General features: G+C 37.0%; 2 protein-coding genes across 6 annotated transcripts in view; one reads left to right on the top strand and one right to left on the bottom strand.

The window, feature by feature from the left end:
* Positions 1–5244, bottom strand: part of LOC117567874 (putative phosphatidate phosphatase) — an 80107-nt gene extending 74863 nt beyond the window's left edge. The window contains exon 1 of the mRNA XM_034248142.2: positions 5143–5244. The gene's annotated coding sequence lies outside the window, so the exon portion shown is untranslated. The remainder of the gene's footprint in view (positions 1–5142) is intronic.
* Positions 5245–18806: 13562 nt separating this feature from the next.
* The window catches only part of LOC117567867 (teneurin-m), a 145863-nt gene continuing 138338 nt past the window's right edge, over positions 18807–26331 (top strand). For all 5 annotated transcript variants that reach the window (XM_052004190.1, XM_034248135.2, XM_034248134.2 and 2 more), the window contains exon 1: positions 18807–20082. In XM_052004190.1, the coding sequence (XP_051860150.1) occupies positions 19758–20082 (325 nt within the window). In that variant the 5' untranslated portion in view covers positions 18807–19757. The remainder of the gene's footprint in view (positions 20083–26331) is intronic.

The raw sequence follows: 26331 nt of genomic DNA, 5'->3' as shown, positions 1-26331 counted from the left end.
GCAATACTCAAAGGCAATTTGCCTCAGTTATCTTGAGTTTTTTTACTCACTATAAATTCAAAAGAATTGCAATCGTAATATAATATTAATTATTATTGTATATTTTTGTTGCTAGGGATTAAACCAGTTACTTTATAGTTACAAAATACTACATTGAATTTATTATTATAGAGAATAGTTAGGATATGAACTCATCTCTGAGCTTAAGAAGGAAGATTTCAGTTCAGAGATGAGTTCATATTCTAACTTTATTATTAACACTAAAGTGTCGAACATTTCATTTTGATTCTATTGATTGAGCCACTTGTTCCTCTCGAGATTGATCTTCAAGGCAATTAGATTGCCATTTGCAGAGTATAGTAAGAGTTAAAACAATTTTTCAATCAGATTGATAATTAAACATATTCTGTACTTCACTCCTTTACTAATTCTTTAACTATGTCTCCCACTTGGTTTCCCCTAGTCAATTATACCCTCTTATAGGTCACAGTGCAGGGTATATGAGCAATAGCAAGCAACTGTAGTGAACTCTGCAGTTTCCTCTGCCTGGTTCTCAGTTTCTCTGTGTACGCTGCATTCAACGCATTTTTTTGTAGCTGCCTTTTGCTTGTTGTTGTTATTTTTCTCTTCTTTTTTTTTGGGTCGCCACAACTAAACGATTTTATCAGCAGAACAAAATAGAAGTAGAAAAAAGCTCAAAATGAAAATTACCCAAAAACAATATGTGTGTGTGTATATTGTAAATGCTGTGTACAGATAGAGATACCTACAACTATTCTTTAAGTCGTATATTCAATAAGATGGCGATATAATCAGCGAGCTTTTTAAGGTCGGAAAACATTGGAAAAACAGCGGCACAGTTGTTGTTGTTGTTGCTTGGGATTGTGTGGCAATTAAAGCGCAGCCCGAGAAACATTTGTCAATAGATTGACCCAAGCAAACGAGGCACCTTCAGTGCCCCAAAGCGGACCCCGTAAAAAAAAACACAACCAAAATGATGTTTATCGGCAGGCCATTGTCTTCTCTCTCGCTCTCGCTCTTGCTTTCGAGTTGTGTGCCGCCAACTTTTTGGCTCGTTACCCAAATGCGTCAAATGACAAATGATTTAAAATTTATTATCACAGACAGCGGCGTTTGTCCCCAGCCCATTTTGCACTGAGCGAAAGTGAAAATGTTGCCCTGACTTTTGTGACAAGTCTCGCTCTCGCTCTATTTCTTTTACTCTATGATTAATCGATCGGCGAAAAAGATATCGAGCAACTTTCCAATTTCCTCATAACTACTGAACACACACAAAAAAAAAGAAACCCTTTTTGTTTTTACGAGGGCTGCTATTTAAGTTTCTGGCCTAATAATGAAAATGCGAATATTTATCAAAAAAAATGGATTTATTGTTTGTCACAGTATTCTCCAGCAAGATTTATATACTTTTGAATGCGCTCAACCCAATTGTCGAAGCACTTTTTCCACTCTGATTGAGGCACCTCCAAAACATGGTTTTTGAACACTTTAACAGTACTTTCTGACATCGAAAATCGATGACCACGCCTTTTTTCCTTGATGTACGGGAATAAAAAGAAGTCATTGGGTGCCAAGTTAGGGCTGTACGGCGGATGACCTATAAATTCCACGTTTTGACCGGAAAAAAAGGCGCGGGTTTGAGCTGGTGTGTGAGAGTTCGTGTTGTCATGGTGCAGAATGATCCATCTTTTCTTTTTCGGTTTTTGAAATTCTACAAGGATTTCAGGCAAACAAATTGTGGTGTACCACTCAGAATTGACCGTCCTACATTGCTCAAGCGAAACAGTCGCCACATGACCAGTTTTACCGAAGAAACAGGCGACCATTTGCTGAATAGTGCTTCCTCCACGAACAAGGTTCGTTGGATTTGGCTCGTCTTCAAAGACCCACACGGTCGATTGCTGTTTTGTTTTGGGCTCATAACCATAGATCCATGATTCGTCACCTGTGACCATCTTATAAATGTCTTTTGAAGCACAGGGAATGTATTTTTTTCAAAATTTCTTTGAACCAATCCACACAAGCCTTTTTTTGAGCAATCGTCAAATTGTGCGGGATCCAACGAGAACAATCCTTTTTTACGACCAGGTGTTTATGCAATATCGAATGTATTCTGGTGGAAGAAATGTCAAAGGATGCCTCTATCTCACGATATGTCACATGACGATCTAGCATTATCAATTCACGCACGGCATCAATGTTTTCTGGCACAACGTCTGTTTTTGGACGACCTTCACAACCTTCGTCTTCCAGCGAGCATCGGCCACGATAGAATCCATTAAATCAGTTTTTCACAGGGCTATAGGATGGCACATCATCGCCTTACAAAGATTTAAGTTCATCGGTGCACTCTTGTCGTAATAATCCAAGTCGAAAGTTGTGAAAAATTATTGCTCGAAAGTGTTCATGAGTTAATTCGATTTTTCTGCCGAGGTAAGTTTTTGATTAATCGTTTATCGATATCAAACGTTGTCGCACATGAAAAAGTTGTATGGAGCTTTTATCGATAAAAGTCCAAACTCTCTTTGGGAAGTAGCCAATTGGTCATAATATGGCTAGAAGTGACCTAGGCCAGAAACTTAAATAGCAGCCCTCGTATTTGGGGGCTGGTGCTGTTTAAATTTGCGTAAATTCATAAAAGTTACAATAATTTACAATTCGTTGGGTTTGCGATGTGCAAATTTGCAGTTTGCCATTTTGCCAATAACAACAAGACTAACAACAATAACAACAGTGCAGGCAAATAAACAATGCACACACACACACACACCAATACAAACACACTCACATACACATTAAACTATCAAAATAAACAACAATGGAAAAGCAGTTGAAGAAGGTGGAGGAGGAGAAGGAGGAGGAGAGCTTAACTTCACATTGAACGCATATTAATCAAGCGCATAATTTGCTGCTGCTGCTGTTCGCTGGCAAAACGAACGTGAATAACGAGCGATAAAAACTTGGCAAATATAAAATGCAAACAAAATTTGTTGCAGTGGGTGGGAGGAGGGGGAGGGAGTGGGTGGCAGATTGCGGTTGTAGGGTAACTATAATGGCCGTCAGCCATTGCAGCAGCAGCAGCAGCAGCAGTTGTTGCCTTATTGTTGGTTAACCATTGAAGAGCCATTTTCAAAGCGGCCCAAAAATTTGTGCTGTGGCTGCTACACACACACACACACTCACATGGATACAGTGTATTTGCATTTGTGTGCATTTTGGTGGCTGCTGTTTATTTTAGAGTTGATTTTCAAGTGAACAGTTTACTTAATGCACGCAGCCAAACGCAGCGCAACGCAACTCAATGCAAATTACGCATACGCCAGAGTTGCCAGCGTTTGCGGTTAGCCAAGCAGCGCACTCTCCCTTCCTCACTCGCTCTCTCTCTCAATAATTTTCGTTAAGTGCCACGCCCACACACACACGCACATGCCTCGCCTCTTCAGCGTTAAATTGGAAGCACTTTAGATTCACATTCAATTAATTAATTTAAGCAAATTGTTTGCTTCAAATTAATTGAATTTGCATTTAATTTGCGCTCACGAGAGACACAGCAACAGCAACAACTAAGCTTGCGTCAATTTGTCAGTCAGGCAGTTTGGCAACTCTCGACCTGCTCTGGTTAACCTCCCACTCACTCCCCTCTAACCCTCCCGCCCACAAAAGGTCGCCCAATTGATTGGCAATTTGGTGCGTTGCCCTCCACCAAAATCTGCCCATTAAATTAGTTAAATGCATTAACTAACTTCTCTCATGTGCCTGTGTGTGTGTGCCTATGTGTGTGTGAGTTGAATGGCAAACAATATTGCAACGCATATCAATATTAAATGTTGCAAGTTTCGGGGCGTTGACTGCGCATTTTTGCTATCGCAGCAGCAGCGTCGAGGGCTGCCCTGAAGGACGCCGAGGGGCACGATGCATAAACTGATGAGTAAACTGAATATGCACGAGCATTTTCGTTGCAACATTCACCACGTTTGCTGTGAATGCGTGAAACTGCCCAATGAATACATAAATGGTTTAGCAAACAGCTTCAAATTCCATTCGACTGCCATTCGGAACCATATTGCGATTGGCGAATAAACAGAATCGAATATTTATACTATGTATATAGAAGGCTGCAATGTTTTTTGCAACTATAAACTCCAATCGATACAGCAACGATTTTATTATTAACTGAATGAAATACAGAGTTATCTTGCTTAATACTATGAAGTATATAACACTCATATTCTAACTTATTATATACTAGTAGTACTTACGAAGTTACGAAAATTTAGTTACTTTTTCACAGAGAGGAACAAATCTAGATTAAAAAGTATTTGTAAATCTTAAAATAAGATTTTTAGGTACAAGAAATGCTAAATAATAAATTTGCATTTCAAGATTAAAAACATCTTATTTAAAGGTTAAAATCTTGCTTCAAGAAGGTTTTAATCAATATCACAAATCTTGATTTTAAAACGTTTTGCTCTTAAAAGAAATCTTTAAATACTAAAAATACTGGAGGCTATACTTGGTATATTATAGTAATATATACTCAATAAAACCTTCAGTATATTTTAGTATTTTTGGTATATTTCCAAATAAATAAAATAAAGGTAATTGGTATATTAAAGTACTATATATCCAAAATAGACTTTAGTATATTTCAGTATTATTTAGTACATTTTAAAAATAAATAAAATAAAGGTAATTGGTATATTAATTTATGCACAATGCCGCACTGTTTTGTATAGAAAATGGGTAGCTGGTAACCCAAAGTCGAGCACACTCGATTGTAGCTTTCTCACTTGATATAAAACATTTTTAATTGCATCACTGTTGACTTCAAACAACATTTTAAAAGTATTCAACAAAATAAGTAGATATACACTAAAATTGTCAGATTCTTTTGACAAAGAATTCTCAATGTCAATTTAGTAACTTGTAAAGCAAAAACAATTAATGCTAGTTAATATAAAAGTATATTATTTTCGGAATGAAATTAATGCACATTTGACATTAAGAAAACACATGTTAACACAGTTTTAATTATACAATATAATTTATACAAACACTTTAGTCAGAAAATGCAATCGTAACCTCCGGGCATGAGGGAAAATAAATATTGAGTTCACTCACCTTTTTTTTCCACTTGGTCAATCGGCGAGCGCGTTTTACCTGCGACGCGGTGGCAAGCTGGACAACAGTTAAACACGAACTGATATGAGAGCTGAATGAAATGCTAAAGAGGTGCTAAGAGCAAATAGATAATAATGCAAATTGTGGATTTATTTCATCATGCAGCGATGACAGAAAATGAAAGACTTGTCGAAAGTGGTTCAGTTGATAGTAGATTGTGTGTGTGAGTATGTGTGTGTGTGGCATGTAGGCATAATGATAATACCTACATAAGAACATATAATAATTGCCATTAATTTTAAGCCAATTAGCGGAGATGGAGACAAGTTGAAAGCCTGCAAGAGGCGCCGCCATATAAAAAAGAGGCGAATAATTTGCGCTTTTCACACTAATTAAATGCGAATGCGAAGCGAATGAGCTGACAACTGGCAAATGAATTGCACTAAGGCAGTCAGACCAAGAGAGAGAAAGAGAGAGAGAGAGATGGCAAATAGAGAAAAGAGCGAGAGGGAGATTAAAGCAGCGTTGCATGCTACACAAATGATTAAAAATGTAAATTTTAATTCAATTTCGTTTGGAGAATGAAGAAAAATAAAACTAGTAGTCGCTGTGTAAAGTGGTTTATTGTGAGCCAGCGCTCACAGGACACGCTGAGTGATCCTGGATGTGGGATGTGTTCAATGTGATGGAGGGGAAGGGGAACTGCAGAGGATGCCCCAGCTGCTGAGACAGACGGGCCAAGTGACGCGACAAACTTTGCCGCAAGGCAGCGTGAACAAAATACAGCAAAAAAATAAAGGAAAGAAAAGGAAAAGCAAAAGCAAAAAGGAACAAGGAAAAGCAAAAGAAAAGCCGAAGCTTATAAAGTAGTTTGCCGGAGGCCAATCAGATGAACACTGGGCGGTGGGCGGTGGGAGATGAAAATGAATGGGCGGTTGCTGCCTGCGACTGAGCGAGACAATTGCAAAGCGAGTGCGACGAGAAAGAAATCTTGAGACAAATCGAATTTCTTATTTTTTTACTCAGCGAAAAAAACAAAAAACAACATCTTTCATCTTTGCGAAAAGAAACAAAAGAAGTCCTGCACAAAAATTCTGTTCTTATTCAAGTACGAATTAAAAGTTTACCAATTGCATATTCATTTATCATAAGTAATTCGACCAGACTAAAATTATAAATTCTATTTTTAGAATGTCATGTTTATTTATAATAAATTATATTATAACTTGTATGTATTTATACGTTAAATGTTTTCTTTAAACCACCTTCAAAATGTTTTAAATTGATTTTGGATGTTAATTTTAAAGGGCTGGAGAGATTTATATAGTATACAAATTTTCTATAATTTATTATGAAAAATATGTTGTTTAATTACTAAACATTTTTTTTTCAACACTTCTCCAAAGTTTTGTAATAATAACAATTCAAGAGTGTTATTCAAAACATCTTAAGAAACCTAATTTAATTTATAAATAATTATGACATTTTTTCGTGGTCATAATTTAAAAAATTCAGTAGACTCAAGTTATTAAATGTAATTTTTGAATATGGTATTTATTTTTGTTTTATTGAAATATTTTTTAAACAATTTTTGATATATTTCCTTAAAAGCCTTTAGGAATTTTCTAGTTTATTAAAAATTAGTTTGCGTTTTCCAGAAAATCGTGTTTCTCATAATTTAGAATCAAAAGCTGACTCAAATTCATATTTTTGTTTTATTAAAAGAACAATTATTTAACATAACTATGAATAATTTGGGTAACTTTTCATTATATTATTATTATATTTTATTGAGCATTTGAATAGTCATAATTAAAGTAATTTAATTTATTTGCAAAAACATTCAATTAAACCGCCAAAGGCGCTCAAATTTTATTCAAAAGTTTTATAAAATTAATTCAGAATACCAGTTTTATGAAAATTTTTCATTAATATATATGGTAAACTGCCTAGCCAAAATGTTACTTGCAACATTAAATAAGGTGAATATAAAATGTAACAAAATATTTTTTTTAGTTTAAGTAAAAATGAATCTTATAGCTCTTGATTAGCACTTTCATTAGAGTTTTGAATAATTTTGGAATTATTTTTCTGTTTTGAGATAATTTAAAAAATAACGATTCTATATATTTTATCGTAAAACGGAAAAGGTTCTTAAAATCAATCTTAGCTCTAAATATAAATCTATATATGGAAACCCTGAGTTATAAGAATAACCTTTACTTATTTTGAAAATTATTTCAGTTTATGTTTTTTCACATTAAATAGTTTCGCACTCGACAATTACGGACTTTTAGCTGCTGTGCCTTATATAACCCATTAGTTGCTGCATTTAGGTTAATAAATTACAGAAAATTTATGAAATTTAATGATTACTAATTAATTCGACGCGTGTGTGTCTGCAAACTTTTTCAGCTCTTGTTTATGCATATTTATTTATTTATTTTACTGTTGAATCGTCGATTCTCCAACTGCAAACACAGCGTAGTTATTTAATTATAATAAAAAATTAATAATTACAATAATATTTCTACTTATGTAAATCAAGTTTTCAGATAAACAATGGCAGTTTGTTGTTTTATATTTATTGTTTCAAGGGAAGCTGTCGAGGGAAAAAGGATTAATGGAAATCAAGTGAGGTTGAGGGAAAAAAATACTATTTTAATTCGCTTAATGACCTCGACACGATGAATGTGCTTCGCTGTTAATTGGTCGAGCTGTAATAGTTCATTAATTCGATAGCAGTCTATATATACTTCTTTATATATATATATGGAATTGGTTCCATAATTTCCCCGGAGATGCGCAGCTCTTGGCAAAGATATTTTGTGGCCGCTGAAAACATAAACTGACTAAAAGGTTAGCAGGACATCATCTTTTGCTCCCTCTTCGCATCCTTGTTCATCTTGCAGCGCTGAGTGAAATGAATCTGCAATTCTATTCCATTTTATCTGCTTCTCCATTTTCGTTTTTTTTTTCCTCGCCACGAGGATGCAAAGCGAGGTCGCAGCGCTGAAGGATGCTGATGATGCCAGGTGTGGATTTAATACGCGTCAGGTGCTGGCTGAGTGCTTCAGAGGGGGGACAGATTGGGGGGCGGCGGGAAGGCGGGGAGGAGTGGAGGAGGATGGCTGCCATTTTGCTCAGTTCACTCTGCGCTTTTTGCCATCGCCGCGATGGCCGCCAAACACTTTTCTCTTTCACCGCAAGCTAAGCCGAGGCAACGCAACGCAAAGGAAAGGAAAGGAAACGAAAAAATATAGATGTAGCCTCCTCGCTGGATTCGCGGACTCTTCGAGTGTAACAGATCCAGCAGCAAATGCAAATAACTTGCACATTTTTTTCTCCCTCTTTATTTTTTTTTTGGATGCTGCATGCGAAACTGTGGCAAGGCTGCGGGTAATCAACAAACGTTTATGGATGCCACAGCTTCCACAACTTCTGCCACCTCCATTTCAGCCTCATCATCAGCTACACTTGATGAACTTGTTGATGATCGCCATTGCTCCAGTTGCAGTTGCATTTGGTCATTTGTCTCTTCACTCCGTTTGAGCACTTTTTGATGAAGCGCTCGGCACAAAAAGAAAAAGACTGATGAAGGATTCCTCTCTTCTTTCCCTTTTTGGTGGCAACTAATTGGCCCACCAATCATCATCATTTTATGCTCATTTCCAACATCCATAAGTTAACTCATGTTCGTATTTAATTCTCGCTTAATGCATATTCAAAGCATCCTCTTCACTGCTCCAAGTGAAAAAGCAATTTGCGAAAGCGCAGAATAAACAAATTAAGTCATAATTAATAAATGAAAGCAAGCTAAAGATACGAGAGCTGAATAATAGAATGCTTGACTACACGATGCTCTGTTTTCTTCAAGTTAAATTTACAGCTAATAGTGCTTTGTGTGTTTAACTTAAATCCGTCGTTCTGTCTGTCCGCGTGTATAAACAAGTCAATCTCTTGAACCACCAAAAATAGAGATATAAAACTTGGAGTACAAGTTTTTGTATATTAGACGTTAATATCAATTATTTTAAGTTATAGTTTGTTTTTCTACTGTGCATGTAATAATGATAACATTTCTACAAGAATTTGTGATTAAGTGACAAATCACACAAGCATAATTTGATATTACGAACCTGTAAAAATAAGGTCAAGAACGTAAAATCTCAAAATTAAGAACAAAAGATCAAAAATTTATAAATTTTCAATGCATTAGAACAAAATTCTTAATCAAGATTTGCTATCTACATTTCTAGATTTTCTCGATTTTACTAGATATCTCTTTATTTGTACATTAATTCTTTCTTTTTAACTATTTCAACCTTTTCCAATCCTTCATAGTTTTATTTGAATATTAGAAATATGCTTTTATGCATTTTGTGGTTTGTGTTGCTCTAAATTACCAAAGTCAAGTGCAAACGCATTCAGCAACGCTTGAAGCTTGAAGCACGCAAATAGCATCCACTTTAACAAGGAGAAATAGAAATGGGAGGGCGGCAAATCGAATTGCTTATCACCTTTTTGGCCTGACAGACATCAGCATTCGATTGAACGAGGACACATTCGTTAAAGTGCTTAGGTGCCTCAACTCGACTCGATTCGATGCGACTCGATGCGACTCCACTCGTCACTCACCTCAGATGTGTCGTCTGGTCTGGCAAAAACCCTTTTGGCATTGGCATATCCTTTCGCATAGTTGACAAAATATGCAGCTGCATCCTCGTTAGTGGCAGAAGAAGGAGGAGAGGCGGAGCGGAGCTGAGGGAGAGAAATTCTAGTCGACAAAATATTTGCAACGATTCGATTGTCGTCAGGCCAATGGCAGGTTTTTGGGGGTTATTATTATTTCTGATATATGCGGTCTTACTTTGCGGTTGTCACCCAGTAGAGGAGGAGGAGGAGGGAATGTCGCTGCCTCGCTGACTCGTGGTGGTCGTGTGGTCTTCGAGGCATGTGTTGTCGCGTCATGGTTACATGCAAATGAAGCGTGAGTTCCCCGAAAGGTGTTGAAAACGCCTCAGAGAGAGAGAGAGAGAGAGAGAGAGAGAGAGAGAGAGAGAGCAGACGCATTCGAATTCGCCTTCGCCTTCGTTTGCATCTACATAATTTTATGCCAACCATTTCAACTTTTATTCCGCAGCTTTTTCATCTTTTGTTGACAGCCTCCATCTCGATGACGATCAATATGCGTGTGTGTGGCCCTTAAGAATATATACTATATAGTGTGGCAGTCAGCAGTGTGGCAAGCAATGTGGCAAGCAATGTGGCAGCTCTATTTTCAGTTCTCCAATTCGTACAACATGCTGTCGAAATTGTTTCGTAATTGCAATGTTGACAGCAACCACGTGGTCCCATCCATAGAAGGTCCTTCCTTTCTCTAGTTCCTCTCAATCTTTTAAGCCTGCCCCTGTGACTGAGACTAGAAACTGGAGACTGACTCTAGGTGCCATTGAAGTCATTCAATTTGCATTTTTACAGCATTCCGAGCACCTCCCAAAATAGGTGAGGCAGTCAGCTTATGAGTCAACCCTGGGGAATTACTTTAAATGCAAGACTGAAGAGTGGGTTGGTTTTGTGATAGATTTATTTGTTTGTTTTTTTTGTGGGATAATTGAAACTATTTTGACAAATAATAGAGTATAACTAATGCCAGAGAATTGCTTTTGAATGAGCGATCAGAGTTAGATACCATGAGATAAATAAATCCGTCTTAAGAATCATTCTTCTTTTTTGAAAAAATTCTTCTTTAGACTGACTTTTATACTTCAAAAAATTAAAATTGAATTAAAATAAATATAAGATGAACATTTTAATTTATTTTCGATTGAATTTAAAATGTAGAAGGAACAGAAGGTGTCCTAAAGATTCTGAAGATAAGGGACATTTGTGCTTCAGATACTTTTGTATCTTGCACTGGAAGACAGAACTTCAAAATAACTTTGAAGTATTTGTACAGACGAACAAATTCGACTTCAAAAGAATGATCTTCGTTTATTTTCTTTGCCTACTTTACACTTTAAATAATTGCATAAATATATGAAGACAGATAAGTCTCTTGGATTTGAATGTTTTCATCCATTTTTAGTTCTATTTAGAAGACTTTAAAAGTGATCTTCGTTTCTTTTCTTCAGCTGAAATTCATAATATAGTTACTTGAAGAATTGTATGAATATAAAATAAGACAAATATAAATATTGCATCAGATACTTTTGTATCTTTGACTTCTCCAAGGACGTAAAGAATAAAGCAACCATATAGAATTCTTTCAGAATGAAGTAATCAACGAATTGAAATTCAAAAGAGATCCTCAATGCTTTTCTTCTTTCAAAAATTAAGACAGCAGCAGCTTCCAACTCGATGAATATTGAAAGCAGCTGAGATACTAGACGCTTGCCTATTGCAGAATGCACTTTTAGCTGTTCACTCTGTTCACTTCAGTTGGTTGTCGGCAAAAGACTGTTTCGGCTGCTACTCATAGTACATCTGGTTTTCTGGGCAAGTGTCCCGAATCACTTTGTGAATTTTGTCTGCGCCACAAAATTGCTAAAATGCAGCCAGACATTAACGTGTTTCAAATTTTACGCATGCAGCCAAACGAAGCGACACATTTGCAACTCCAACTCCAGCTTCAGCATCAGCTTTTGCGAATCAGCATTGAATTGTGTGTGTTTGCTGGCAGCTTGTCTCTTTCCCCCTTTGAATTGGGTTGGTGGAAAAAGCCACACATGTGTGTAATTTTCTTTACGAGCGCATCAGAGAAGCGAAGAGAAGGAGATGTAGATGGAGGAGGAGGTGGAGCAACTCCAAAGTGTCGTCTGATAAACGATGCGAGACTGCAACAACTCTTGCTCCAACTTTAACTCTAGCTTCTCCTTGTCGAAATAGAAAATTCAAATTTGAAAATATGGAAATGTCTGGCAACGACATTTCAGAACGATGCAGATGCCACGTGCAACGCTGTTGCAGTTGCAGTTGCAGTTGCACCACTCACAGATATTCTCGTAGTCGTAGTCAGCAGAGTTTGGCTCGTAATTCGATTAACACCTTTCGGTCGGAAGGCATTGCCAGCGACTATTGGCGTTTAATTGGTTGGCAGCGTCATTGATGGCCTTGGAGCAACCACACACACAGCTGTCTTCCGCTTTGCTCCCTCCACCTCCTCCTTCTCCTTCCTTTGCCCCCAATCGTCGCTTGTCTGCGGCTTATTAGGTGCGGAAATCTTTATTGATTGATGCATTGTTTGTTTGGCTTTGCCCGCCCGCAGTTTCCGACACACACTCCCCGGGGAATGCCACAGTTGCAGTTGCAACTTGAGGTGGAGTCACAGTCGTCGTCGTCGTCGTCGTCATCATCATCACTTGAGCACTTGGTTCGCTCGTAATTCTTTCAATCATATGGCGTCCTTTGTCTAAGTGGCAGCTGCTCAATGCCGGCAAGTTCAATCCGGATCTGCATATATCGGAAAAATGACGGGGGTGAAAATTGAAATGCGTTTTCCAACACGTGTTTCTGCTTGCTGCTTCTAATTGTCGATTCCCCCATCGCGGGCGCTTTGGAAAATCGTATCTTTGTTTACGACTTTCGACGCTTAAATTGCTGCAAAAAATGTAAAATCGTAAAGCATTTACAAGGAATTGCACTTCAATGGCAATTTTACGGGCAAAGTCTAAACTGGTGAATGGAAATGCGGATATGGGGAGAAAATAACATATCGAAATGTGCAAATGGAAATTGAAATCTTCAAGAAAGTTGTCGCTATTCCTATTCCTGTTTGTAAGCTAACTTTAACTTCATTAGCTACTAATAATTAGTAGGAATTATTTCCTTTTTCTAAGAAAAGGGTGGAAAAATATATATAACAAGTAAAAGAACTACAGTCGAGTGTACTCGACTGTAAAATACCAACTACACTCTTTGATCAAAAGCAAAACAGTGCGGTATTTTTCTTATAATATACCAAATTATTATTCCGCGAAAATACTAAAATATACCGAAAGCTATTTTGATATGATACTTTGTTCAAAATATACCATGGGGTACTAAATATACCAGATTATCAGCCTAAACAACTAAGACCCTTAGTAAGTAGGAATTTTTCTGGAATCATAAAAACTGTAGATATTATTATTTTTATGTACCAAAGAAAACCGATTGTAGATTCAAAATTACGCTTGCTGTCGAATATTTCCGTTTTGTGGGGGCGAAAGTGGTCGTGGCAAAATTTTCAGCAAACTTGATCTGTATGCAAACATAACAAGTGCTGTAGAGTAAAATTTATATCTCTATTTATTATAGTCTCTGACATCTAGGTGTTGATACGGACTATTTCTGCCTACAAGCACTAAGTTATAATACCCTTCGACCTTATGGATAACGGGTATAACAATTAAAATATATATAAACTAAATATGATTTTGATAGGCAGGAATGAAAACCTTTCGGTTTTACTCGAAGATTTTGAAATAAGTTGGAATTTTGTTTTGGATTTCTCTATATTTTATTTACATTTTTTAATTTATCTTCTAATTCTAAGTTTCCAACATTTTATTGATGTAAAATTAGAAAACTGATTGAGAAGCTCGTGTTTTTAATGTTCGCTTTTAATTATTTATGCCATTTTTTAATTTGCAAGTTCAAACCTAGGCTATTGTACTTTCTTTCTTTCTTTGTCGCTGTTTATTTCTTTCTCTGTTTCTCTTCCTCTGTTTCTCTTCCTCTCTCTCTCTCTCTCTCTCTCTCTCTCTCTCTCTCTCTCTCTCTCTCTGTCTCCCTATCATCTCTTTCTCATTCCCATTTTCTTTGCCCTTCCACTTTTGTCAACGACTTCAACTTCATTTGCAGCTCGCAAATTGCATTGCGCCAAGCTGGCAATGGACATGAACACTTGCCAAACAGGCAAAGAGGCGAAAGGAGCATCAAACAGAGCAGAGCCAGAGCAGAGAAATCCTCTTTAATTAGTTCGCCTTTCGTTAAATGCAATCGCGAAAATATTTTTTAATTTAAAACGCGTAATTCAATATCTCGCGTAATTTTATTTCTCTTACAAGCTGTCGTTTGTTGGCTTCACCAGGGCGTAGGGGAAGGAGAGCGGAGTGGGTGAGGGTGAGGTGAGAGGTCACTCGGCCAGGGCATAAAGTGCCTGCCAGTCATTGTCATTGGCTGCTCTTCTCTGCGCTTCTCACAACTCCACTTAACGAACTGCGCTGTGCATTTCCCGCTGTGCGCTCTGCGTCCTGTTCAATTTTTATGCCCGCCTCGTGGAAAATGCAAAAATGTTTTGCGTGCACTTCGATCAATGAGAATATACATATGTATACTTTTATACCCGCTACCCATAGGGTAGAAGAGTATTATAACTTTGTGCCGGCAGGAAATGTATGTAACAGGTAGAAAAAGGCATCTCCGACCCCATAAAGTACATATATTCTTGATTAGCGTCAACAGTCGAGACGACTGTGTGTTCGTCTGTCTATCTGTCCGTCTGTCCGTATGATCACCTGGATGCCAGAGACTCTCAGAGATAGAGATATATTTTTTTTTAATATTTTAAAATTATTAAAACAATATCTTGTTTTCCATATATGGTATATTTGTAGTATTTTTTAGTATATTATTTTGGCATATTTTAAAATGATTATTACAATATTTTGTATATTTAGTATTTTTGTAGTGTATTATTTCAGTATATTTTAAAATTAATACCACAATATTTTGCTTTCCATTAGGCATATTTTCAGTATTTTTGTAGTATATAATTTAGGTATATTTTAAAATTAATACCACAATATTTTGATTTGCATATTGTATATTTTTAGTATTTTTGTAGTATATTATTTCGGTATATTTTAAAATTAATACCACAATATTTTGCTTTACATTAGGCATATTTTTAGTATTTTTGTAGTATCTTGCTTTTATTCAAAATGGGTAGCGGGTATCTCACAGACGAGCACACTCTTATGTATTGCATATATATGCCATATGTGAAGAGTATATGGCACACTCAGTTGCAACAGCAGAATGGCCTGCAAAATGAGCCGCTTGACGCGGCCGATACTCCAGAGGCTCTGGCGGCTCTGGCAGCACCCTAAATGACCTGCATTCCAATGGATGCCATTGCCTCTCGAAGCATTTTCCCCCCCGTTCGAATTGCTGTTGTTGTTTTTTACTGTGAAAATTGACGCAGGAAATGCCGCAACGTTGGCCCACTCGAGAGAGTTCGAGAGTTCAAAGCTGTTGATGATTTCGGGTCAAGAGTCGAGCAACACAACAACAAGAACGACAACAATAAACAAACAAACAACAATATTGGTCACTTGTTGTTGCATCTCTTTAAAGTCATTGTCCATTTTTTGCTTCTCTTCCCCTTCCCCTTTCTCTCTCTCTCTTTTAAGTGCTGATCAAATTTCGTGACTGAAGCTTTAAGTGCAAGCCAAAAGACAAGGGAGCACTGTTTGTCCTTTAACAGGATACTTAGTATAGGTATGTGAAAGAGAGAGAGAGAGAGAACGAAACAATGTGCAAACGAGATGGAGCGAGTAAGTAATTGCAAAATGAAGCTGAAATGCAACAAATGCGAAAAGTCTGTCGTCCACTCGACATCAGGATGAGGAAGAGGAAGCCTTTTTTAATAGAAATTTGAGCTGTTCCCTCCGAATAAACGGGAAGTCAATTTAGAAGCAAGTTTTTATTTTGCAACTGTAAATGAATAACAACTACAATGTTGAGAATGCATGGGAAAGCAACTGTTCCCTTGACATAAAACTGAAAACTATAAAAAAAAATATTTAAAAACGTAAAGGGAAATTTCTTACATTTTTTATAGTACTATCACTAAACACTCAATATTATGGAATACATATTTAACGAATATAATGAAATTTCTTAATGGACTTTATTATAAGCTGGCAAATAAGCTCGCTATTTAAATTACTTGCCCTTGTGCAATTGTTCTGAAAGTTTTAGAAAGATCGCTCAATTAACACAATACTTATACAATAAACAAAGTATTTTACTGCACTGTAAAACTTATTGTGCTGACTGAGTCATAATTGAGAACGAGTCTGGACAAGGTCGTTATATTGAAGAATGAAAAGAAATCGCTTGAATAGTTGAAAAATATTATAAAAGAAATAGATTTTATTTTATATTAAAAAAAATCGAACAAAAAGATTTCCACAGATGCGTAGACAAAACAACAAATTGAAGTAAATTTTTGCTTAAATATAAAGTTTGTATGTAGTATCAACAATATAAGCAAGCAAATCAATTACTCAGATATAGATTTGTTCATTGAAATAGCAGTGCTTATTTTCTAATAAGAATGAATATAAAAAAAGCGTTATATAGTTATCCTTCAGTCACATTGATTTTTTAATGATAACACATTGTTTTTTTAATGATAACATTATTTAGTACTATCTGATGAATTTATAACGTTCTCTATTTTTATTTTTTACTAATGCTTTTCAATCAATGTTTTTTTTTTAATTTTTCATGGTATTGATTACATTAATTTTGTGTTACTTTATAGAAATTATTATTCTACAAAATTAACATTATTTTATTAATATCCAATCCAAACTTGTATGTCAAATTCTTTCGAAATATTTTAAAATACAGTAATGCATTCTGATTGTTGACTCGTCTCGCTTTTTTGTCATGGAATGGTATTTCTGATATAAGAAATTACTATTATTATACGACAATTTGCTCACTCTGCGTGACCTCTTTCAATTCGAATGTCGAATGTCAAATGTCGCTGAATCTCTTTCCCCCTTTCCCTCTCTCTCTCCCTTTCTCACGCTCGTTGGCTCTTTCTTCAAGTTTTTTGTGGCATAATTTGCAATGTGTCAGTTGCAAGCGAATTGTTCCCGTTCCACTTCGTCTAGACTCGACTCGACTCTTCCAAATGCTCAACATTTTTGAACACAACAGGAAATTGACTTTTCATCGACAGCCAGAAGAAGAAGAAGAAGAAGAGTAGAAAACGAAGAAGAAGCAGTCGGTCCTATGCAAATAATTTCAGTTTCAGGCTCGTGTCGCGTCATGCGGCGTTGCCAGATTCCGTTGAAAGAAGTCCAAACGCTGCTTCTTCTTCTACTATTACTGCTTCTTCTTTTTCTTCTTCTTTTGCTTTGCTTCAAAGCTGTCAAAAGCGCTTCAGCAACAACTTCCGCTACACGAGCTTGTGGATACGGATGTGGATTGTCCCTCTCCCTTCCCCTCCGCCCACACCCTTCTCGGCTATGCTAACGGTAACCTGCTCAAAAGTTAAGCCATTAGCGAAATGTCCTTTACTTTGCTTATAACGCAATTTTCTGCTTCTTTCTTCTTTTTGCTGGCCTGTCCATTGTCTGTTTGCTTCGTTAGCTCAGAGTTTTGGACACACTGTGCGCCAGGGTTGCCTACATTCATACATATACTGTATATTACTTTTGTTGTTGTTGTTGTTGTTGCTGTGGCGCTAAATGACAACCTCACTGTCAGCACTTTAAACTTTTCACCCTCTCGCCTCTCGCGCCCCCAATTTTTTGGACGCTAAGCAAAGTTTTTCGGTTGTTCCACTCGCTGCATCGAATCGAAAACTTTACTGCAGCGTTAATGAAGTTGAAGAATTTTTTGTTTCTAATTCCGTTTTTTGAGTTCAAGCTGTTTTTTGTCCGAGATTTGCTTTGTTTTCATCCCCCACCCTCCAAAAAAAAGGTGAATGGTGCTCTCCAAACTGTAATTAAGTAATGAAATATGCATTCATTGCAAAGTGCGAAAACTAATTTCATTTCTAATTCAGAGATGCTTGTCCTTGTTGTTGTTGGCTGTTGAAAAGTATTCACAACTTATAATGAATTCCTTTTTATTACTTTTACCGATTTCATAAAAAAACTAGCAAAAACCATTTGAAAATTCTCTGTTCCCTCCGAATTTTTATTTCATCATCATCAACAGCAGCCAATTATGTTGTCTAACATTATGGCAAGTTAACAGTGTCAATGTAAATGACTGCAGGCGTTGCGACGCCCGCTCTGTTATTACAGCACTGTTAACAGTTGCGATTAACAGTCGCAGCATTAGCAGCAGATAAGCAGATAAAATTGAACGAAACTGCTGCGCGTAATACGGCTGCAAACGCATCAGCAGCAGCCGAAGCAACAATAGCAATGGTCAACCCCCACCCGCATACTTGTACTACAACTTTTACTCCTTCTGTGAAACATTTCCCCTGCGCTACGCTGCTGGCTGCATGAATTTGGCAACAAACTTTGAGAACGCACTTTTTAAACCTTCAAAACTGCTTCGGCAGAGTTTCGTTAAGCACACACACTCCTCGCTCTTTAGCAATGGCTCTCTCTCTGCACAGGAATGGTGGTGTTGTCGGCGACAGCGCTGCCAGCGTTAGTCGGCGTCGGCAGCGACGTCATGCGCAAAGACTTGCTCAGCGCCAATCGACTCGTCAAACCAGTAGAACAACAACAATGCACGCAGCATCTGAGGCCCTCCCACGACACTTGCGCTCTGCTCGTGCTCTCTCAACGATACGCTCTCTCAGCAGCCAGTCGGCAGCGAAACTGAACGAAGGCTCGCGCTCTCGTTTGTGCTCTCTCGCTCTAGCTGCTCTGCGTGCATACAGAAAAATTTAGCTCGGAGCAAAGTTAGTTTGAAATCGTCGCTCGCTGAATTCACTTCGCATTTGAGCCGACCCGCACGTCACGCGGCCGTCGCGCAAACAAACAACAAACGACCGTCGAAGTCGAACTCGAAGTCGACGTTCAGTTCAAGTTGAAGTTGAAGCAAATTACACAAAAATTTACCGCTTGTCTCGCACCTGTATGTGTGAGTGTACGTGTTTTAGTCGCTGTCTCTTGTCCTGACTTCTTGTCCGTGCTCATACATCGTCTTCATACTTCAATCGCCGTTTTTGCGTGTCCTCGCTTCGCATTTTGATTCGCGTGTGTTTTTGTTTCAATTCAATTCAATTTGTGTGTGTTTCGTGCAACAAGAAATTGGCCACACAAAAATTTGCAAAACCAAAATCAATTTTACAAATATTGTGAAATCGTTGTCCCTGATCCCCTCGCATCATACTTCATGTATTTTATTGGCCGCATAAAATAAGAAGGAAGCAGGCAACCAAAAAGAAAAATAATAAAAGAAAAGTGCCCAAAGTGAAAAAGACAAAATCAGAGAAAAAGGAGAAGATGTGCACAAAATACAAATAAAAATCGCAATCACAGTCGCAATTGAATGTGGAATATAATGTTGTAAATCAAGAATAAAAATAAAAGTGAAGTGCTGAACAACAACAACAATCGAAAGAGCAACAACAAGAGCTCCTTGGAGGAGTGAGTTGAGTGGATTTATTCTCGCTAACACGAAAAAAAAGAAAACAAACTTGTCTTCTCTTCGCTTCTCATCTACCATCTATCCTTCTATCTATCTATCTATCTCTCTCTCTCTGTCCGTGTGGAGTGTCGGCTTTCTGGGCCCCACAACAAAAAGCCGCCAAAATTAAGTTCTCAAAGCAGAATCAACATCACGCATACCGTCACACGGACAATCTCTACGACGGTGGCACCGACACCGACGACGACGAATGTCCATTGGAGTCGACCACAATGAATCCCTATGAGTATGAGTCGACGCTCGATTGCCGCGACACTGGCGGCGGCCCCCTCCCGCACTCACCCTGCCCCGGCACACTGCCCATGACAGGACGCCACCTGGCGACAGGCGGCAACGGTGGAGGAGGATCACACAGCCAAACGCTGCAGCATCAAAACCAACAGAATTTGCAAGTCGCCGCTGCAGCTGCAGCCGCTGCTGCTGCGGCTGCTCAACAGTCGTCGTCACACTACGATTACGAGTATCAGCATTTGCCGCATCGTCCACCGGATAACACAGCAGCCAACTTGACGGCGCAACGCACACACGGCAGACAAGGTGAGTTTCCTTCCCACTTGGAGTTGTGAATTGTTGTGAATTGTGAACTTGTGAAGCAAAGCGAAACAGTGTTGCCATCGATTTGTGTGAAATGCTGACATGTTTCAACATGATTACTTTGGTGTTGAGTCAAAGGAAGCACAGAATGAGAAAATCACTGAAGCAATTGTGCTCTTATTGTTAAATGTTTGAAAAATGAAGTAAAATTTTAAAATAGATGAAGAAAGTTCATATAAAAAATTATTAGAAAAAATACAATTGTATTATTGTATTATTATTATCTCTGCAAACTTAAAAAGATCTACCTATTAGGAAAGAGAAATAACATAATAATAATAATAATAATAATGGAAATACTGTGGTAGCTTATTATTATATATTATTATAATTGAAAAGTTAATGCTATATTTTTAAACATGTTTACCTATTGGGAGATGAAGTTCATTGAAATATTAATAAAATAAAAATCAATACAACATGAAGTTAATAATTATATTATATGTACAGTATGTCAAGAAACTCTTTACACACTGAAAAAAACACATATTTTTTGACTTTGCATGCAAAAATAACGCCTTTAGTTATTATTTTTCAATATTTTTTTAATGCAGATCTATTATTTAGCAAATTTCAAATTAGTATGTACAAAAATAAAAACAATATAACGAAAGGGAAAATTTTAAATCAACAAAATATAAGTTTACACATTTTTGACACTGTCAAGAAAGTGTTTACACACTTTAGTTTTCGATTCTGTTTTGTCCTATTTTCGAAAAAACTGTACTTTATTGTTAACTATGTTTTTTCACTATTCGCTATTTTTGCATTCCTTTTCATTCAATTGCAAAATTTTGCTACGCACTTGTCAAAAAGCTGATTTTTAAATTATTTAACATGACTGGAGCTAGATTGACTTATGAAGTTACCCAATTGACTTATTATAGTCACCAAATTGGAAAATCTGTAGCTTAGCTAGTGGAGCTACTTGGGGTATCGCGAAAAATAATTTATAATGCTCCAAATCGAGCCGAAAATGAAGAAAAACGGGAAGCAAAGTGTGGAAATGGTCGAAAAATGGATATTGACGAGCGAGCATACCGCCTTAAAATGGGCAAGGTTCGTCAAAACCCCCAAATTTTGATCAGGACCCATGCTAACGAATTGGAAGAAGGGTGTGACACGGTCAATTCACATGAAATCGTCCGCCAACTAATTCTGCGGAACAAATACTATTTTCCCAATTTTACTGTCAGAATGATGTTGCGCTGATGTAAGGCTGTTAACGGCTTGTGCCATACTCTAGTTAGTCCATCATTGTAGTATAGCATTTTTTTGGTTTGGACATAGAATACGACGCCATCCCAATAGTTGTCCGGCATGATTCTCATGTTAAAAGCCAAAATTTAAGCGTTTTCATCATTTACTTTTGAAACCAGCGGCTTCTTACGCGCAACGGTTGAAGAGTGTTTGCTCCGCAGAATTAGTTGGCGGACGATTTCATGTGAATTGACCGTGTCACACCCTTCTTCCAACTCCTTAGCATGGGTCCTGATCAAAATTTGGGGGTTTTGACGAACCTTGCCCATTTTAAGGCGGTATGCTCGCTCGTCAATATCCATTTTTCGACCATTTCCACACTTTGCTTCCCGTTTTTCTTCATTTTCGGCTCGATTTGGAGCATTATAAATTATTTTTCGCGATACCCCAAGTAGCTCCACTAGCTAAGCTACAGATTTTCCAATTTGGTGACTATAATAAGTCAATTGGGTAACTTCATAAGTCAATCTAGCTCCAGTCATGTTAAATAATTTAAAAATCAGCTTTTTGACAAGTGCGTAGCAAAATTTTGCAATTGAATGAAAAGGAATGCAAAAATAGCGAATAGTGAAAAAACATAGTTAACAATAAAGTACAGTTTTTTCGAAAAATAGGACAAAACAGAATCGAAAACTAAAGTGTGTAAACACTTTCTTGACAGTGTCAAAAATGTGTAAACTTATATTTTGTTGATTTAAAATTTTCCCTTTCGTTATATTGTTTTTATTTTTGTACATACTAATTTGAAATTTGCTAAATAATAGATCTGCATTAAAAAAATATTGAAAAATAATAACTAAAGGCGTTATTTTTGCATGCAAAGTCAAAAAATATGTGTTTTTTTCAGTGTGTAAAGAGTTTCTTGACATACTGTATATATTATAAGTTATATATGCATGTGAGATATTATTAGAAAAAGTATCTCATTGGGAAAATAGTTAATCTATTATTATTATTATTATTATTATTACTGAAATGTCTTCGCTTGCTTGTGAAACTTTTTAGAAAAGTGTAGTTTTATAATTTAAATTATAAAAGCAATTTTTAAAAAAATTTCATATTTGGAATATATTCTCATGTATTATGTTTGAGCTGTTTGTTGTTTGTAATGGAAAATTTACAAAAAAAATGACTTAAATTCATAATAAAATAAGAAATATATTATATCGATTTAAGCTTTACTGAGTTAAAAGTGCATTTCTAAAGCGGATTAAACCGGTTCTTTGGTTCTTCTAAAGAATATGCAGCTAATTTCATAAGTAAAATGTGGATTTTACTTTAGCTTTACTGCATTTTCCTTTTGGAAAAGTAAACAAATTGTGAATATTGAAAACACTAAAAGCTTTAAATTGGCTGTAATTTAACAGATACTAATTCATTGCATTTTATTTCAATGAAAGTGACTTTCAATTCAATTTAAGTGAAGATTTAGTAAATTATTACGAGTGTGTTGTTTAATAGTAAAGTCAAAGTGAAATAAATGGAAAGAGAAGACATTATTGCCTTGATTGATCAATTGAGTTATAATTAAAAGTGTAGAATAAACAATTCAAATTGTTTCAGTAAATAATTTGAAAGAATTTTTAACGAGTAGGAAATGATGGTAATAATGTTCAAAAGAAAAGTCAAACGAAATTTAATAATCTCTTAAAGCATTTTTTATAAGAAAAATGTAGTTTTAAAGGAGGATTAAAATATTTTGAACAGCGAAATTTTAATTCAACATAAGTTTGTTTAAGCATTAAACTGTGCAGTGAACTTCCAAAAAAGTGCATAAATGAAATAGAAGCTGTAGATATTTGTTTGTTTCACGAAAATAATAATTTGAGGTATTCTGAATAAATGAGAATACTTAATAAGTGCGTTAACCGCATGTTTTAGCATCTCATTGCGAGGAAAATTCAATAATAATAGCTGCTAAGCTATCGGCTATCAGCTGTATGCTTTAAGCCCACTTAAGCACTATGCATACATTTTCTACGTTGTTTCGGAAGAGGAAACTTTTCGCACAGAGAGAGAGAGAGAGAGAGAGAGAGAGAGAGAGCGAGCCACTGAGCTGGCAAATGAAAATTTTGCAACTCATTTTCATCAACATTTTCATAAAGCGACCAGAACAGAGAACACGCTGTGTTCCGTGAAAAAAAACTTGCGACAACTTTGAACAAATTAGCGGCGCTTATCGCCCAACGTCTAGAGAGAGAGAGAGAGAGAGATAGAGAGAGAGAGCTGCAAACATTTTGCATAAATTAAACAAATTAAGGAAAAGCCACGTTGAAGCGAGGTTGGGAAAGTGAATTCAACAGTCGACAATTGAAATTCGACGGATAGAATGACATTGAGATTGAGATTGGAATTGGGATTGGGATTGGGTTTGGTCGCACAATGCTTTCTGACTTTGGTCGCTTGCTTGCTTGCTGGCTTTTCCAACATGATTTTTCCGGGTGAGCGAGCGGGTTTTTCATTATTTGTCTTATTAATAAAATATAAAAGCGTCTGCGGCAACAATAGAAATAGAGCCTGCGAATTATGAGACTGCCCAACGGGTTCTCTTTTCTCCTCTTTTCTCTTCTCCCCCCTTTTCTGTGCCTTATCCCTTGCCTGCTTCAATCTCACAGTCGCATATTAAAGAATTCCGAATGCGATGCCTGCGGCTGCGGTGGCAGATACTCTTCTGCTTCTGCTTCTTCTTCTTCTCCGTTGCTCTCAAACAAGAGGAAAACCTCGCAGAAAAAACCTCGAAAAACTCTCGAGCCGAGTTTCGAGTGGAGTTTGGTTACAATTGCCAGTGAGTGTGTGTGTGAGAGAGAGAGATGGAGAGAGTTGTCGTCTCAGTCTCATGTTCTTTGTGCGTTGTCCTTTGGGTTTGTTTGCTTGCTGCCTGCATTTCAAAGTAGTTATCCCTATTTCCCTCTCTCTCTCTCTCTCACTCTCTGTCTCTTCCACTTTTCATTGCGTTTTTTCCCAGTTTGTCGCTGCGGCAAATTAAATTTAAGCCGCCGCCTGTCACATAAATCCCGTCTAGCATCTCTAGCAAAACTCTACCTAAACCGAAACTCAGCTCACCAAATCCTTTTACCGTGTTGCCAAACATTCTACTATAAGCGAATGTCCCCAAAACTCGACAAAATGAGAAGAGAATCATCCATAGTACAACTTACTTGCTACGCATCTCTTTCTCTTTCTCGTATTCGTATTCGCTTCAATTTTATTATTTCCGACTTCTGGCATTCGAACTTTTGGCCACACAATTACATACATACATGCATCTCAGTATGTGTGTGTGTTTGGCATTTACATAACTTTTTCTCTGGCATTTCCTTCTCCTCCCCTTCCGCTCGTGTTTTGTTGGTGTTATAAAAACAATTGCTGTACAATTGAAGCCTCTAACGAAAAACGAAAAGAATGAATGAATGGAAAGAAGCAGGCAAGAAGAAGTAGAAGAAGAAGAAGAAGGATAAAAGCTTTCTATTCTGCATTCACATATAAAAGTCGAAATACCTGCTTCTCCCCCAAATGAAAAAAGAGAAAAAAAGCTGAGTGGAAAAGCCCGCAAAACCAAATTGTAAATTTACAACAAAAACACAGAAATAAATTTCGTAACTGCAAACAATAAATTACAAAACAGCTACTGCTACAACAACAACAACAACAACAACAATGACGACTTTCGGCACTTCACTTTTGGCGAAAGAAATAAAATTCAATAAAATGGGCGCAGGGGGTTTGAACTCTGTGCTTCGGATTTAGGGAATTGACGGGTTCGAGGGGGAGTTGAGCTGAGTTTTGCTGAGGGGGCGCGGCTCGTAAATTTTGCACCACTTCAGTGGGCAGCTGGCAAAAGGCAACACACAGTTGTCCCTACAAAACTTCCCCCTCCCCATCCACTTCTCCCCTCTTAGCTTGCCACTTTTTGTTGGCTGTCTCCTCGCGTCGCGTCGCGAGGCTTGTCATAAAAATTCGGAGCGAAAATTTTGCGCCTTCTTTTGGCTTCTTTCTCTTGAACATTTTTATGTTTGGCATAAAAATCCGCTGAGAATGGAAAATGAGGAAAATTCTCTCTGCTAGCTGGCAGCTGTTGATGTGTGAAAATTTTGCAAAACAACAACAAAAAAATGACGGGGAAGAAACCGAAACAGAAACAGCAACAGAAATGAGAAAAATAGCAATATTCATACTTATTAGAAATTTTTCGGGTGTATTTTTTATTTATGGCTTCTGATTTTCATCACTTGCGTTGTTTTTTTTTTTTGTGTTTAGCGAAGCTCCAATTAGCGAAATTAACTTGGCCACTTTTTTTTTGGCTGATTTTGGCCAGATGGCCCCCAATGTCAATCAGAAAGCGGCAAAAAATAAGAGAGGAAACCGCACGCAAGATATTTGGAAACTGAAAGCCAACAAGGTCGTTTCAACCTCGAATCGAAATTGTTAATCGCTTTTATATAGATTTCTGCTGTGTATTTGTGTGTTGAATTTTTCTCACACACTGATTTTTCCAGCAGCGCGCAAAAATATTATTTGTTTATACCGCGCCTGATTGCTTTATGGCTGCCCCCTTCCCCCCATTCCCCTCATCCATGGCAGCTAATGAGGCCGCTCCCAACACATGCCACATCTTGTAGTTGTTGTTGCCGCATGTGGTAGCAACTCCTGAGCAGCCACTTGGCCACACTCAGCTTGCGTTGTTTATTTTTCATACTTTGCAAAATCGAATTCTATTTTCGGCTTTTCATTCGATTTTTATGCGTTTAACGCTTGGTGAGCGTCTTCCACAAATAGTTTTTTAGAAACGTTTGACAGACAGAAAGATGTTAAATTTAAATTAATATAAATTGAATTTAAATTAAATTACAAGTACAAATACATTTGATAAATATCAATAAAACTTATTAAGTTAAAAGTAAAAATTAACTTTTATTATTTAAATAACACAAC

Source organism: Drosophila albomicans, chromosome 3 (genome assembly GCF_009650485.2).
Source record: "Drosophila albomicans strain 15112-1751.03 chromosome 3, ASM965048v2, whole genome shotgun sequence".
NCBI classification, from domain to species: Eukaryota; Metazoa; Arthropoda; class Insecta; order Diptera; family Drosophilidae; genus Drosophila; species Drosophila albomicans.
This window is presented reverse-complemented; position numbering and strand designations above follow the sequence as displayed.